Here is a 17,519-nt window from a genome sequence, read left to right as displayed (position 1 = left end):
ATAAATTATGAAAAACTGCATGGAGATGCAAGCTTTCTGATATGTACTATCCGTTGCCCCTTTAGTAATTGTTGATGTCCGATAGTTTGGTCGTTGCCAATGTCCGTGGAACGGTTGTTAGATGTGAAGCTTGTCGTGTGGCGTATTTGTGTGTGGGTTTTTTTTTGGGGGGGGGACTGGACCTCCCCCTCCCACTCACGATGTTTTTCCGTAGGCGGGTGAAGCAATATCGTGAATAATTCAGTAGTTTCGATAGCAACATTACGTTTATTCATAAAAAAAAAAGAACAATGACGTCAGCAGCATTGTTATTTAGTCAACAGTGAGATGAGGCCTGATGGTTGTGATCCACCGACGCCCATTTTCATCCAATATTTTTTCTTCTCCAAATAATTTCTTTCATTGGGATATACTTTTCATTTAAGGTAAAGCCGAATCCGCGAATCTAAGTGTCCTGCAATGAATATAAGGTTTTTGCCCAAAGTCATCTTATGAACTGTCCTGCAATGATTCCATCGAAACTACTGAAATATTCATGAAATGGCTTCACCCACCTATATACGGAAAAATATCATCCCCTCCCCCACCCCTCCCCCGTGACTCGGGTTACAATGACAAGCAGCTGCTGTAATGTCTCATTCCATATATAAAACGAGAAAGAAATGCCAGCACGTTGAGTAAAAATCAAACAATTATTATAGATAAAGCACAGGACATAGAGATCGTCTGTTGGACCTTATTTCAGATCAGAGCGTTCTCATTTTCTCTTGGAAAAAGTAGCAATGTCCTAATCATATGGAACGAGAAGGTGGTGTCAATGCCCTCTGTAATTAACCTTAAAAATGGTTCCGTCTTTTTAACGAAACTAGCCTTGTGAAACGATCTTTGCACAGTTGGCTACTCAGGATGATCGCAAGCTTAGCTAGGCCAGCCGAGGCACCGTTCTGCGTGCTCCCCCTCCCCCTTTTCCCACTAGGAAGTGTTTTATTTCCCCTTATCGAATCCCCAATTACCCAAGTATCCTGTTTGTATTGGACCCAATTTCCTTGAATCGGTTTGGTAATGCTTGACAGTTTTACCAATGTGGCACGCGGTTATCACTAGGACTGGGAGAAGCTTATAGCCGTAGGAGGCACGAATTGAAAAGCCCACTTTCACAATTACTTCTTTAAGTTCATCTTCAGTATTCTCCCACAAGAATGCTGCAAATTAAAGTGTAGCAATGTAGGTATCTAACTACAGTGATCATTTCTCCATAAGATGCACATTTAAAATTACCACAAAAGCAAATTAAACCTTTTCCACGAAATCTGCCATTAATTATTGACTTGTTGACATTTTGACGCGGTACGCAGATAGAGTACGCCACGCCCATTAATTCGCTAATTAGAACAGCGCCACCACGCGGTGATATTTTAACTCGTGCCAATTTTAGTCGGGTTTCCTGTCAATATCGTAACGCATTCTTACCTGCCTGACATCTGGTGAAGACCGGGTATTTACTTTACACATTAAATCGGCACCGGCATCACAGTCACACTTCATGCACTTCGCAGACGTTGCGATGAATTCAGTGCGCAAGGAAGAGTCGGGTCTAACTTGCCGGTCTGAGTGCCGTAAAATGTCGTGATTTCCTCAGTTGGCAGCGAGGGATCGTACAGGATAGACGCTTGGACGGCTAGCGGGAGGGATGGAGTGGTTGATGTCGTAAGTTGAAGAGGATGATAGGCTTATTTGTTATTTATAATTTCTTTTACATTTTTGTTGATCAATTGAGTTGATCTTTGCCATTTTGCAGTTGGTGGAACTTGGTAATATTGGATGCTGGTGAAATTGACTACATACCCACATACTGACTAGTACTAGTAGCATGCACCTGTTCTCAGCCACAGAACATCATGAACATGAATGATGAATGATGGTGATCCAACATGTCCAACAGATGGACATCATTGTGAACATTTATTCGTTGGCCTAAGTTCATGACCATGATGACGTTACAATCAATGGGCGTTAGTTAGTTACTTTCCATTACTTTTTGTTTTACAAATTACTTGTTTTAGCCTAGGGAAAAAATTCCGTACTCGGACGTCACTTTTTTCAATTAATTTTTCTAGCGCCAAAAGTTACATCTTTTATGGTTATTCCTCCACTTTCCCTCCTCTACTCTCACCCTCTCCTTTCCTTAATTTCTATATATTAATCAGTCAGTTACTTCATCGGGATTCGAACCTCTGACGCTTGCTTGATACACGAGACTCTTAACCGCTAGGCCGCGCACGATCGCTGTTGCAATAATCAATCTTTGGACGTATTTGAAGTATCCATTGAAATAAACTAAATATTCATGAGAAAATAAATATTCATAATGACGTATTGCACTATCATTGGCAGGCTCATGCGACGTCATGGTTGTTGATGTCACGTGTATAACGTACCGCTGTCTTTCAGCCACTACAATCAGTTTTGACCGGCTGCTTCAAGTTAGTTCTGCACGACGTATGCATCCAAAATGTGCTCTAAAAACACATTTTGAGTAAATTTTTTTTCACCTTAACACAGCTTCCTGGATTTCTCTTGGTTCAAAGGACAAGGTGAGGTGACAATTAATATGTTTGGCAACAGATAAATTGACGTCCGAGTATGGAACTTTTCCCTAGCCTAGTTTAGGACCACTCTCCGACACGTCTGTTTAAACGTAGTCTATATTTTGATGGCAGTGGATAGTTAGCAAGATCCGGCTTTTTTTTTTTAGTAAACGATATTTTGCTGGATAGGCACTGAAGCATGCGCAGTGACTGTTTTTTGGGACCTTGATTGAATTTTTTACCGTGATAAGTCTGGTTCCATGCCAACATTGTCATTGTGACTTTGTATTCACACGATGGGAATCAGACCATTTTACATGTACATTATGGACTTTAATTAAGGGAATAAATGTGTACTTGGCCGGTTTTAAACACTTGGTTTGAGACTGGTTGGAGTCTGGATGCTGATAATTGCCCGAGGTGAACCGGTCTTAAACATATACCGGCCAAGCACACATTTATTCCCACGTAAACAACTAGACGTAAATAACTCCTTATACATGGAGATTGGCACACATGTCGCGCGTATTGCGCGATGTGGCGCAGAACGCAGCTGTTCAGGTGTATTGTAAATTTAGGACTGTGAATTTCTGACGCACTGGTAGTATTGCGCATGCTTACGTGAGGATTGTGAACGTTCAACCAATAAAATGGTAAAAGGCACTGGATTTCACAGAGTCCAAATTTCATGTGACACTGGAAAAGTGTTGAAGACCAGCCAGCCGGTCTTTAATAACCATTTAAAACCGGTCACATTGCAGGCTCTCGACCAATGGGAATGGACTGTCTTAGGTATAAAAGTTATGAATTCCCTTTCTAAAAAAATCCTCCAGCGCCACGAATCAGAGCCAATGTCGTGTCTAGGTTTTATTAGATCTCTGTGCCAGTTGTATACATGTAGTACAAAAACATCGCATCCAAATTGACCAATCAACAGCTCAGTCCAGATTTTGGAATGAAATGATGTCACGATTTTAGTGTATATAGTTGACTCCAATTGGTTGGCGCGCGAGGTCGCATAAATTTGCATGCTTAGATCAGACGTTGGACCGGAGACACGGAGGGCTCTGTTGGACAACGAGTGACACTCAGACTAGTGGAATGGCTGATATTTGACCAATTTTAAATAAAAAATTCAAGCTAATAATACTCCCCAACGAAGAGCTCGAATGATGCGTGATAGTGGCTTTCAACAAAAGTGCTGCATTTGACAAACAATAGAGACACACAACTTGTGCGATTAAAACAACATTGTGGGCGTTTGTCATCATCTCCTCAAGATTGCACACTTGTTTTTGAATAGTTGAATTGATAAAATGCTCGGATATTCGATTAATGATCAAATATACTGAATATTTGAATATAATAATAATAATAATAGTGGATATTTATAAAGCGCACGTATCCACCAGGACTGGTGCTCAAGGCGCTACATCATTATTACCCCTGCTCATTGGGCACATAAAACAATCCAAATACCGTCTCAGCTCCCTGGGGAGTATACAGCTCGATGCAGCCTGTTGGGCGCAAGGAAGCTAATTCAATCACAATAACCATCTCTGCCCTCACAGGTACCCATTTACTCCTGGGTGGAGAGAAGCAATGAGTGACAAAGTGCCTTGCCCAAGGGCACACGCACCATGACCCCGCCAGGATTTGAACCCACAACCTGCAGCTTTATCCACAGACCACGAATCAGTGCCCTTAACCACGAGGCCACAGTACTCCACAATATGCGATCATCAAATGATTAGTCAAATAGCTTTTTGCCGGTTGCAATATTCAAAGAAAAAAAAAGAAGAAAAATACTCACGCGCACATGTGACTGTGATGTTATTTCAATCGTAAAATTGTGGCGCTTTATTGTCAGATACCACTTTTTTGTGGGCGGTAACTTTTTTGGTCGATGGTGGTTCATTGTTCCCATCCTTTTAGCAGGTAGTTATAAAACACTAACTGCAAAACGCTCCAGTGGTCCATAATATTGATTGCCGCAATTTTTTTTATCTACGTGGCACGCAGTTGCAGCTGGCGCATGTAAAACTTTAATGGAGAGTTTTCAATAGTTGGTAGGGCTGTCTCGAATAATCTGAATATTCGAATATTCGATCATCAACCGAATATTCCAATAGCTTTTCACCGGTTCAAATATTCAAAAGATAAAATAAAACTGTGCATGTGATGCGATCAAGCTAAATGAGTCGGTTTTTTTTACAGATTTGAAAAGAGCACAATCTCAGCATTACTGCTGTGAAAATCGCATGCGGGTACCATCTTTAGTTAAAATATTATGGAAATCGGAACACCAACAGATGTGATGAAGTGATGTGATGAAGTGGCCCTATTTTGGCCTGAATCTCCGAATGAAATTCCCGACAAACGACTCATGTACTTAACCCTAACCGCCCTGAATCCTCCAAAATCCTTTTTGCAAATTGGAAGAATTTGCAGGATTGAGGTTACATGGCCAAAGTGCGTTGCTGATTTCGGAGTACGCACTGTGTCAAGGTCTTGGACCGGACCTTGTGTTGTTTATGCTCAGCCGTGCATAAATTTAGTCCTTGATTATACTTGACATCCTCCGCACTGCTCCAGGATGTCACTGCCTCTGCCTCAGCCTATTGACAGTCATAGCCGGAGGATTTTGCAGGATTCAGGCAGTGGTCATCCCTCCATGGACCATATTCAAGAAACAATGGAGGAATTTGCAGGATTGAGGCTACATGCTATTTTTCCATGAGGCCAATTGGAGGATTTTGCAGGATTGAGGCTACATCCTAGCAAAAAGGCCTATGGAGTTAGGGATAATGTAGCCTGATCGCATCACATACAAGTACACAACTGTGATGTTATTTTAATCGTAAAGTTGTATTTGTCAGATGCCACTGTTTGTCGACGATGACAGCAACTTGTTTTGTCAACAGTAACGGTGGTTCGTTGTTCTCATCCTTTCAGCAGGCTAGAGCCCTTGACAGTTATACAATACTTACTGCAAGGCATTCGAGCGGCCCAAAACATGGATCGATGCACGCAAATCTTACCCGGTGTACTTTGCGTGCAACATGTTACTGGCATGGCATGCAGTTGCAGCCGGCGTGTGTAAACTTGATAGGCGAGTTTCGAATATTCGAATATTCGGTCAAACACAGTTTCGAATAATCAAATACTGAAGTATTCGAAAATGGACAGCGTTAAAAAATGAATCAACGAGTTTCGAATATTCGGTAAAACACAGTTTTGAATAATTGAATACTAAAGTATTCGAAAGTTGACAGTCCTAATATTTGAATATTTGGTGGAATGCAGTTTTAAATAATCAAATACTAAATTATAAAATAGACAGTCCTACTACACATTGTAGGTGCTGCAAACTTAAAGCTATAGTCCATCATTTGCAGCTATCCAAAAAGTAACTGACGTAATTATTGTTGAAAAACACAATTGGTTGAACGATTGTAAGGGGACTAAACTCCCTGTGAAATTATTCTGTCTGGCAAGCAGTCATTTTGGAGAAATCAACGAAAGAAGGTCTTTAAATGCACCATTGGAAATTTTCGTTAGTACATGTAGTTTGTTGTTTTATTCGGCGAAGCGCGCGCAAGTGTTGACACCCAACATTGCCCAATTCAAAATTTGATTTAGCATCTTTTGATTTGAAATCGATATCCTAAAATGCTGTTTTTCTCGGAATATACAGCTGAAGCTGAGCTGAAACTTCATCAGGTTAGTTGTTCATCATTTTTCTTCAGATTTTTGAGCAAGTTTGTTGCTTCAAACGAGCAAATGCACAAATTACAAATGATGGACTATACCGGTAGGCCTACCTTTAAATCTGTGCATGCACAATAGTACTGCGATTGTTCAGTAACACGTGCCTAGAAAGGGGCTATGTGATCTTTATCACTCCATCAAATAATCCTCTTTAAGTGCAGACTTTAATGCGGCCAGACGGCAGTGTGCAGGCCTGAGAGGTGTCCAGTTTCCAAATGTCAAACGAGGCAACATGGCTAACCACAGTTTCAGCAGACATTGCTTAAAGGTGTACACTTTCACCCAGAGATTGCCAATATTTAGTGAACATTCCATATTAGGTTGAGAAAAAAAATATGTGTTTACGGTAACATTCTAAAACTTATCCAGATACCGGTAGGTACATTTGTAGATACCGTCATGCCCATAGGAAGATAATTATATTTTGTAACTTTTTTTGTGTTTGTACACTGTACCTTTAACAGAACACTGTTAAAGATATCCTCAAGACTTACTTAAACAAAGAAAGTATAAAATATCCTTTTTTGTTTCTTTAGAGTACCTTTAATGGTATTTTGTTTACTTTATCCTGTTAATTATTTAATTAACCATTTCCCACCAAAAAAAAATTAAAAAGAGAAGATTTTTAATTTTCAAACTTTTGGCCGAATGTGGCAATGAAAAAAAGTTGGATGTCGGAAATTTGGCATCAAAAAATCTAGGTAGATGTAGGCCGGGTTTACCGTAAACACACCATGTTTTTTTATAGGCCTTACCAGCCATATTTCAAATTTCTGGGTCAAGGAAACACCGCAAAATGTCAAGTACATTTACGGAGTAAAAAAAAATGTTGAAAAACTTCTTTTGTTTACATCTGATGTGGCAACGATTGTTGGCCTTGTCTACATAAGGCCAAAAAAAAAATTGTTCTGCTTACGGTTTCCCTACCTACCCTATTCTGACAGCCCCTACCCTTAATTTTTTTATGGGAAAATTGAGAAAATAACACCCAAAACCATCAAATACTACCTTTTACCCTTGACTACACGCAGAAGCCTCCATATGATTGTGCACAAAAAAACATTTGGAAAAAACATTCCCTGCCTACAATGTACAGGTCTACCCTATTTTCAAATGCCATGTAATCGGAAGCAGAAATATATTTTTTTTTGGGCCTAAGTACTCGTATATATGTACATGTATGTATACATCCCAGTAGTGAATACAGTTGCAAATTGGAGCGACATTGTCAACATTGGGCTGGCGCCACATAAAAATATGTTTTACGTAGGTGACAATTTACTGTGTGATATCAGATCCCATGCTAGATTCACACTGATACGTAGTGATTTTGCATGCATTTGAAGCAACTTTTGTAAAGTAACAACATGTTCGAGTGGATGCAATCTACCGGTAACTACAGGTAGGGCCGTCCCCAATATATACCGAATATTTGAATATTCGATCACCGACCAAATATTCACATACCTTTTTGCTGTTCAAAGTAAAACGAAATACGCACTCACACAAGATTGACACTTGATGTACATATACATGTACGTTATATAAATTTTAATCATGATGTTGGGTGCTTTATTGTCAGATGCCACTTTTTGGTTGGTGGTAACTTTTCTTGTTGACGCCAGTTCATTGTTCCTATCCTTTTAGCACATGTGTTAAAGCCCTTGATAGTTATGAAATACCGGTACTACAAAACAATAATTGTAAAGCGCTTTGAGATTGTTGATTTGATGGATAACGCTATAGGCCTATAAGCACAATTATTCCCCCAATAGTACCATTAGGGAGACACCTTATCGTAATTTCTTCGACAATTGGGAGACATCGGTCATTAGGGAGACATTTTCATGTCTCCCTAATTCCACAGCCCCCCTTTAGAGGCAAACTTTTGCTGTCGCAACCGGGTTATATTTGTTGCTCGTGGTCACATACCGAAATTCGCGGAAAAAGGACCAGGGAATATTGGGTTAGGGCACATTTCAGTTTGAAAATTTTTGTGCACAAGTCTATGGGAATGTCTCTTATGGTCCCATTTTCGGTAATTATTATTATTATTATTATTATAAAAACAATCCAGCGGCCCATAATATCGCTTGCCTCGCACAAAGTTTAACCGGCCTGCTTTGCGTGCAACTTTTGTTGCGTGTAAACCTTGATCAGAGAGTCTTGAATATTCAAATATTCGCAGGGGTTTTCAAATAATCAAATACTAAATTATTCCAAAACTGGACACCCCTACCTGTAAGTAATTCCAACGGCTGCATGTTACATGCATAGCAAGTTTTCAAACTATGTACATGAAGTAGTGCGAACTTTCATATTCCACTTTAATTAAGTGATCTTTCCAACTATTATTATTTCATGGGAAATGCGTTTTTAGTGCCCAAAAGGCACCTTTAAAAACCAAATGCGGCTGCCCTTCCCATAATTCCGTGCTCCGTGCCTAATTATCCGGTTAGGAACCAGCAAGGAGCCGTCCACAGGAAAACGACACCCCGCTGATCTTTATTAATGCGGTGGGCCGGTCACGGCTGGAATTCCGCCGGCGAAAGTGGGCCGGCTGGTGTAGCTTTACATGGGAGGGGAATTATAGATATAGGCCACAATGTGTGTCCCCTTGAAGGTACATGTAGAAGCTATTTGATCAGTACAGTCACATGTGCATGTACTCTACAGGAGTACATGCATGCATACATTTATGCCATTGAAAGCTTTAATGCGTTCCTGTCCAAATATTTGTCGAAAGTCAAAACAAAGTTACAAGTCACGAAGTTGAAGCTGAAGGGGAAAGTTTGGAGAGGTCTTTATCATGTACATGTAATGTACTTTTTGTTTTGTTATGAAATAAGTCAGTTGGTACTCGTGTGCTTGATACTTGTGCTGAAATTATCTGCAAATTACATTTTTAATTTGGGCGATTCACAGTGCATTGCGCCACCAAGAGTTTGCCATGGAGAGTTCATTTTTCCCAGTGCATTGTGGGAGATGGTCGACAAATTCGCAGCGCGGGACATTTGAAATTGTTAGTTTTTTCGGTCAGTAGTTTCGTAAGTGTATGATTTGATGTTTGCCCTTTCCTTCTTTTTTTTTTTTTTTTTGTAAGGCGGCAGAACGCTATGCCGCAATCTATTACAACTTAGCTCAAGTTGTTTGCTGACACTCATTCAAATGGGCCGTGTTTTTTGACCGTAAACTTGAAAAATGGACACTCCATGGCAAACTCTTGGTGGCGCACTGCATTGTGAATCACCCGAATTGTTGACTGCTGTGGTGTTGGATGATGTTTTTAACACCCGAGGGGCGCATTCGCCTTGGGTGCTATGCGCCGCTCGGGTGTTAAAAACGTCATATCCCATATTCCTATCCCATATCACGGCAGTCAACAATTGTTTTGTTACAGTATGTACATGTACCGGTATCGTGCCAGTAACTCAAAAAGATAAATGATTGTAAGTGACTGTGTGAGAAATAAATTAAATCACTGCGATGTAACCTTTGATAACTGAAAGTTTTGATGTCCTGCCAGACATGAGACTGAGCAGTTGATGTTGCAGTTTTCATTGCGCGAAGCTAGGGCGCCCTCAAGTTCCATACGCTCGCGCAACGCGGGCAATGAACCCAGTGCGATATTACTGATCTCCACGTACATGTAAAAATGGATACAGTGTAAGTGTGTGACATGCGTTTTTATAGACCAGACACGTGGCCGTTCTAAGCCAATGAAATTACAGTATCGAGTATCCAAACACATATAATAAAGTAGTCTGCATTCATAGCCAAAAATGATACAACTGTATAACATGGACACATACTGTAGTAATCCATTAGCGCAAAACAGTGCATATGTTTTAACACATTGTATTTATTTCCTGATAATAATCCATTTTAACAGTGTAGTGCGTTTTAGTGGTTTTGGGCAGTACAGGGAGTAACAGGCAGGTACCGGTACATGTAGATTCCTGGACAGTACAGGAACTACGGTAGTGGCCTAATACCTGTAGGCCTACATCTTTTTTTTTAATTTTTTTTTTTTAACTTTCTAACATCCCAGAACACACATGATCCTGGTGGAGACATCGCTTTGTTCTCGTGTACAAAATTGTGAGAGGGTCAAAAGCTGTTTTCAAAATGCTCCTCTTTTAACCAGAATTAATTTCCTGGGTTGAAATTCCAACCAAATATGTACGGTACATAAAATACTTTAATTTGCGACAGATCAGTAGGGCCTACATTTGTATATGTTCCATGTACCATGGAAATTCCTAAATTTTGAGTAAACTCCATATCTATTTCGTGAAATCCTTGTGGATACCTACCGGTATTCACGTTTGGAAATTGCCTTGTGGAGACCTTTACAAAGAACTTTCCGTACTATACCCGGATCTCCACAAGTTATCATACATGTATTTTTGAAAAATAGTCTTTGTGTGTGTTGTACCGATATTACTATTGTACACTTGATACACTATATTCAAAAAAATTGAAATCGTGCAGCAGTACTGTCCAGCTTTTAGGCTTCATGAAAGTACAGTACATGTGCGTGGGTGAATCAACTTTGTTTGAATATATTGACTATTCATTCTTTGATGGTGCAACAATAGGAACATGGACACTTTTGTGCACTCAATTGCACATGTGTATGCAGTATCCCGTGAAATATGCGCATATTGACATAATTATGTTCAGTGATAAGTTACTGATAACATCATGCTTTCAAATTCAAGCCTGTAACTGAATTAACACACAGTGTACAAAGTGCATTGCACATAATACTTTCCAGTTTAAATTCATCGAAATATTCTCTTGACAAAAATGAATGAGTTCATTTAGTCTTGATCTCCATTACAACAATAATTTTGTCTACAAAATTTACAGCAAAGTGCTCCCTGGGTGGACATTTATTGAAAAGATTCACCTCAATAATTTCATGAAATCAGTCAGTAATACTGGTCTCCATCATAGAATTGATTTTGATAAAATTGATTGGTTTCTACATGTATGTTTCTGTCAACTTCGTGTATGGATAATTTTAGGAAATACCCTTCCTAAAAATAGACCCGAAACTGGCGATGACTCTTCATAGGGCGAGATTTTCATATTTGTTTTTATCCGCGAGTCATTTTTTTGTGTGTGGCTAGACATGCTACATTGTAGATCCGGGTTTCTGTTCACAAAGTCACAAAAGCCTTTGTCGGGACACAAAAGGCCTGAAATGCAAGTGCTGAAAACACGGGTGGGTTTGTGCATGTTTTCAGAAGTTCTGAACCGTAAAATCAGTAGAAAATAGTGAATAGGTAATCTAGGTTTTTGGTAGAGGGAGGAAAAATGGGAGACCCGTTTCTGTGAAAAAGTGGCGCCACATTTGTGTGTGTGTGTGTGTGGTTTTTTTTTTGTTAGCAAGAAAGTTTGAAAGCTTAGAGTGATCAGCTTCATAAATATTCTGTCTTTCTGTGATTTGCATGCATTATGTATATCTATGGTCACTGTAACACATGTGCATATGTACAGTACTCTATTATTTTGTAATTTGGGGTCCAATCTTGTGTGACCCTGTTAGTGTTACATCTATTACGATTGTGTAAATGCAGGACACAACCTCACCTAAAGCTACAAAACATTACTAGTATGCAGTTCTTCAGCATATACCGGTAAGTGGGCTCAACACCCATTGTATTTTTGTAGCACTTGGCACCTGCGTACTCAGTGCTTTGGACTCGAGCTCGTCACAGTGTACTTGGATTCGGCCCCTAAAGTACTTGGAGAACTCGGTACTGGGCTTTGGGGACTCAACTCCAAGTCAGAGCACTGGAATGGCAATCCTAAGGTCACAGGTTCAACTTCAAACAATGCTCCAGTTCATTTCTTTGTTCAAATTTTGAAGAAAATAAAAATCAGTATAATGCACCTACATGTACATGTAATGCAGTCTGTTTTTCTTTGTGATGAGCCAAATTTGACATACATTTTTTGTAATTCACCAAAAATATCGGCATTCTCTAAATGGCAAAGAGATGGATTCGTGCAGATGTGACAGAGGTTGCAAGCTAGGGTTTATCTTCCACCATTTGTCCACTTATCTCCCGTTTAATGGTTTTACGTGTATGCGTGTACACATACATTTTGTACAGTTTATGATTTGAATGTTTGAAGGCTACATGTATTTGAATTGATTACGTACATTGCAGTGCACACAAATGTATTGATATAACCTACTTGTTTCCTTTTTTTATGTCATAGAAGAGATGCCACTGGAGTATACATGGGTTGGTTTTTATTACTCCCCCGCTGTTACAGAATACTTGTGTTTCGTCCCGGTAATTGTTTACCCAAAACTTCCCCGGAGCCAATTTTTTGCGTATTGATTGGAAAGAACCTTGTACCAAACGAAACATTATCACAGCTGTGTGCATTGTGAATGCGGGGAATTTCCATAGATTTGGCATCGTAATGTACAGATGGCACATAACTGCACAAGGTCTTTGGCAGAAAAAACATGGCAGAGCGATATTCAACCACAGAAAGATTTAATTGATCTCGCTGATGGAAATTAGATAGAAAAAAAAGTACATCTACATGTATATTGTACATTGTAAATAACTTTGTACAGGAAATAATTGAAATTAGATTTAACTTACATGTAATTGTCCTTGTACTGCCCCAAACTGTCCTGCCTGTTACTCCCTGTACCAACCCAAGCTGCCCTGCCAGTTACTCCATGTACTGTGCCAAACCGCCCTGCTTACTCTCTGTGTCGCCCTAATCCACCCTGCCTGTTACTCCCTGTACTGCCCCAAACCGCCCTGCCTGTTACTCCCTGTACTGCCCCAAACCGCCCTGCCTGTTACTCCCTGTACTGCCCCAAACCACCCTGCCTGTTACTCCCTGTACTGCCCCCAAATGCCCTGCCGGTTACTCCCTGTAATATCCCAAACCATGCGCACCCTGTCTGTTTTACTCCCTGTACTGCCCAAAACCACCCTGATTGTTACTCCCTGTACCACCTCAAAACCACCCTGCCTGTTACTCCCTGTACTGCCCCAAACTGCCCTGCCTGTTACTCCCTGTAATGTCCCAAACCACCCTGTCTGTTACTCCCTGTACTGCTCCAATCCGCCCTGCCTGTTACTCCCTGTACTGCCCCAAACCGCCCTGCCTGTTACTCCCTGTACCGCCCCAAACCGTCCTGCCTGTTACTTCCTGTACCGCCCCAAACCGCCCTGCCTGTTAGTCCCTGTATTGCTCAAAAATGCCCTGCCGGTTACTCCCTGTAATGTCCCAAACCGCCCTGTCTGTTAATCCCTGTACTGCCCAAAACCACCCCGACTGTTACTCCCTGTACCACCTCAAAACCACCCTGCCTGTTACTCCCTGTACTGCCCAAAACTGCCCTGCCTGTAACTTCCCGTATTGCCCCAAACTGCCCAGTCTGTTACTCCCTGTACTGCCCCAAACCACCCTGCCTGTTACTTCCTGTACTGCCCCAAACCGCCCCGCCTATTACTCCCTGTACCACCCCAAACCGTCCTGCCTGTTACTTCCTGTACCGCCCCAAACCACATTGCCTGTTACTCCCTGTACCGCCCCAAACCACTCCCTGTACTGCCCCAAACCACCCTGCTTGTTACTCCCTGTATCGCCCCCATCCGGCCTGACTTACTCCCTACCGCTCCAAACCAAACCACTCTGTTACGCACTGTACTGCCCAAACACTCTGTGGTTTTATAAATTCATCAGGAATAAACAATGTAATAACTCAAGGTAATAATGGGTAAAAAAAAAAAAATGGTACAATATATCCATTGTTGATAAATTTGTAAAGAAAACCCACGCATTGTTGCTGAACCGTTTTACAATATATAGAAACATGAATTGATATCACTTGAGACAGTTTTTTAATACGTGTGCGTCATTTGGGTTGTTCAAAGCAGTCTACCAGATGTTTTGTTATAGGTGATACACATTTGCAAACATCAAAAACAAAACTACCAAATTATTATGAAACATGATTTCATGTAAGGAAATAGAGGTACAAGTATCAAGCATCTTGTTAAATCATAATGGCGCCTGGTCTGCTGGTATTTTCTAGAAAAGTGGAGGTTTTTCAATTTCCGACGATAGTCGGCCCCCAATTTACCAAATTTAGTTAGTCCATATTTTGTTTGCAATCGGTTACACATCCGTTAACAGGTGCAAGCCAGCTATAGTCTGGTTCCCTGACCTGACAATTCCCCAACGTCTATAAATTGCTCTGTTTCGTCTAAGGTATAGGGTCAGGGAACCAGACTACAAGAACAGCATCTTTGTTTTTCCAGTACTACGTGAAGGAATGGTTATAAGATACCGATAGCCTACTCCCGCAAGTCCATCCATTTCTGAAAATAACAGCAAAAGCAGATTGTATCACCTTTAATAACCGTTACTCTTGTTTGTCATTTGTACCTCTTATAAATAAAGAAAAAAGAAATAACAGCAACCGTTTTAGTTGGCATATAGGGCCTACCGTCATGTCCAAGCTCATCAATTGCAAAATAGAACATCCGATTGTTTGTCCCAAATTGTTAAATGGCACTTCATGTCAAGCGTTGATTTATTGAAAGAATTAAGATGTCATTATTACATGTCGAAACATATGGAATATGTGTAATTTGGAATACAGGCCTTGATGTCATATACCGGTACACATGGATGTACATTTTTTTTGTATCTGATTCAATTGCTTCAAAATTGCTCATGTGTGAATGGCAAGGTCTCTGTTTGCCACAATTATCTCCCGTTTAATGGTTTTACCAAATTTCCTAGACTGGAAACAAGCATGTACATGTACATAGCAGGGCTGAAATAGTGAGTACAATGCAATTTAAAGGGACACTAGGTCCTGGAACAGCCCAATTGGGCTACAAAACGCGCTTTGAATTATTGAGGAAAGTCTTTTTGAAAGCAAGGATGTACTAAATTACATTTTTCCGGTTTATACAATTTTGATCTTCATAGAAAGTATACAATGTAGAAGCCCTGATGAATATCAAACCGAATGATGGAATAAAGTGAAATAGCTGAAGAAAAGATTGATGATTGAATAAAAAGAAAGCGATTGAATAATTGTTGCACAGCGTTAGTGTGGAGTGGGCGTATATGGTGTAGTCTTGCCAGAACACATACTTGAACTTACATTCAAACTTCTGTTGGGCGCATTACATACATGTACACACGTACATGTATGTGCACTTTCGCAGCATGTTCAGTCCAATTCAGTTAGGCTATTGTGACTGAAACATTAGACATGTGTCTCGCGGTGGAAACTTGCATGTTAATAAATGTCAGGAGTTTCGTATTCTTGTCATGAATGTGATGATGTGCAAGAAATGCACATACCGTACCGGCATATGTATGCTTACATTCACAGGCTTAGGTCTGGAGGGGGGGGGGGGGGGGGGGGGAATAGGGGGATCGATATAAATCCCCCCTCCCTTCACTTTCTGACCAGAGGAGATGGGACAAGTATGCATCTCCCAGATTTTTGTGCTGAATGAAACAAAAGTGTTGTTGGTGGAGACAAATTGCGAATACACATTGAACATCCAGCCAACTCAAAACTACCGGTAAGATCCGCCAGTAAATGAATGTAAACTGCATACATTGTGTATAATGCGCATACATGATCTGATACACCGTGCCCTCTGGAGACATGCACACAATAGGGAACAAAAGATTGTATACGTACGTCTCCACAGGGTAATTTCTATAGATGAATACGTCTCCACAAGGTTATCACAATGTATACATGTATGGATTTTACTCAAAAACTAGGAATTTCCAAGGTACAAAAAACATGTACATGTATGTTGATCCGTCGCAAATAGTAGAGTTTTAGAAAAGGGATATTAAGTCTGAATTTCAGCCAAGGAAATTAATTCTGGTTAAAATAAGAGCATTTTGAAACTGTAATTTCAAACTCGAAAACTTTAGTGCAAGAGAACAAAGAAATGTCTCCACAAGGATACAAATTTCAGTATGAAAGTACCAGGGGTTATTATTATGTATTCATGCAAGATTATGTTATGAACACTGCAGGGCCACCTAGTGGACATCCAATGGACCCGTATCCAGACTCCACTTCAGAATTTGTAACATCTTGGGAAGTGTCAAAATTGTTGGCACATCTTTTTTACCCAGTTGGCAACACAGCTGGTTGTAAGCCACTGCTTATGTAAATCTATTCGTACAGTTAGTACGTTCTACATACATTTACCATGTACCGGTGGATTAACATGCAGTTGTACGTACTATACATCATCATATGTTTACTGAGTGCATAGATTAGTTGTCCCATCAAAACTCAAAAGGAATCCTCACTGCACACAAACTATGAGAAAAATTGTAGGAATTGCCCCGAGGCCATGTTGACTTTTGGAAAAAATACCTGGTTGATTAACTTATCACTGCACTGTACCACAATGTACATATCACAAATGAACCGGACCCAGTACAGCAGTACATGTACATGTTGTGTACAATAACACACCCTAACCGCCCTGAATCCTTCAAAATCCTCTTTGCCAGAGTGGAGGAATTTGGAGGATTGAGGTTACATGGCAGAAGTGCGTTACTGATTTCGTAGGATGCATTTTGTCAAGGTCTTGGGCCGGACCTTGTTTTATTTTTGCTCAGCCATGCATAAATATAGGTTAGCTTGAAATCATCCGTACTGCTCCAGGATGTCACTGGCCAAGCCTCAACATATTGACAGTCACTGCCACAGGATTTTGCAGGATTCAGGCAGTGGTCACCCCTCCATGGACCATATTCCAAAAAAGAACGGAAGAATTTGCAGGATATGAGGATATATGCTATTTTTCCATGATGCCAATTGGAGGATTTGGCAGGATTGAGGCTACATCCTAGCATAAAGGCCTAGGGAGTTAGGGCTAATTAGAAAGCAGGAGGTCGTGGGTTCCACTCCCACCCGAGCAAGCTTGTGAATTATTCTTGCAAGCCCTGGAACAACACTGAGTATACCGTGTTTATAAAATGCGTCGGCTAAGGGCAAATAACCCAATATAAATTCGCATTTTCACTGGTACTTCTCATATAGAATTTCAAATGATCCTCAAACAACCTAACACCCTTGGTATTCACAGCCAGAGAGTCACACGTACCAAC

At 40.5% G+C, this 17,519-nt stretch overlaps 1 protein-coding gene across 1 annotated transcript in view; it reads left to right on the top strand.

Annotated features, from left to right (window-relative positions):
- The first annotated feature begins 1,510 nt into the window (after positions 1–1,510).
- The window catches only part of LOC119721203 (MOB kinase activator 2-like), a 38,006-nt gene continuing 21,997 nt past the window's right edge, over positions 1,511–17,519 (top strand). The window contains exon 1 of the mRNA XM_038191142.1: positions 1,511–1,707. Within this exon, the coding sequence (XP_038047070.1) occupies positions 1,691–1,707 (17 nt within the window). The 5' untranslated portion in view covers positions 1,511–1,690. The remainder of the gene's footprint in view (positions 1,708–17,519) is intronic.

This window comes from Patiria miniata, unplaced genomic scaffold (genome assembly GCF_015706575.1).
Source record: "Patiria miniata isolate m_02_andy unplaced genomic scaffold, ASM1570657v1 HiC_scaffold_1, whole genome shotgun sequence".
In the NCBI taxonomy this organism is placed as follows: Eukaryota; Metazoa; Echinodermata; class Asteroidea; order Valvatida; family Asterinidae; genus Patiria; species Patiria miniata.
The sequence above is the reverse complement of the archived record's forward strand: the minus strand, read 5'-3'. Positions and strand labels throughout refer to the sequence as shown.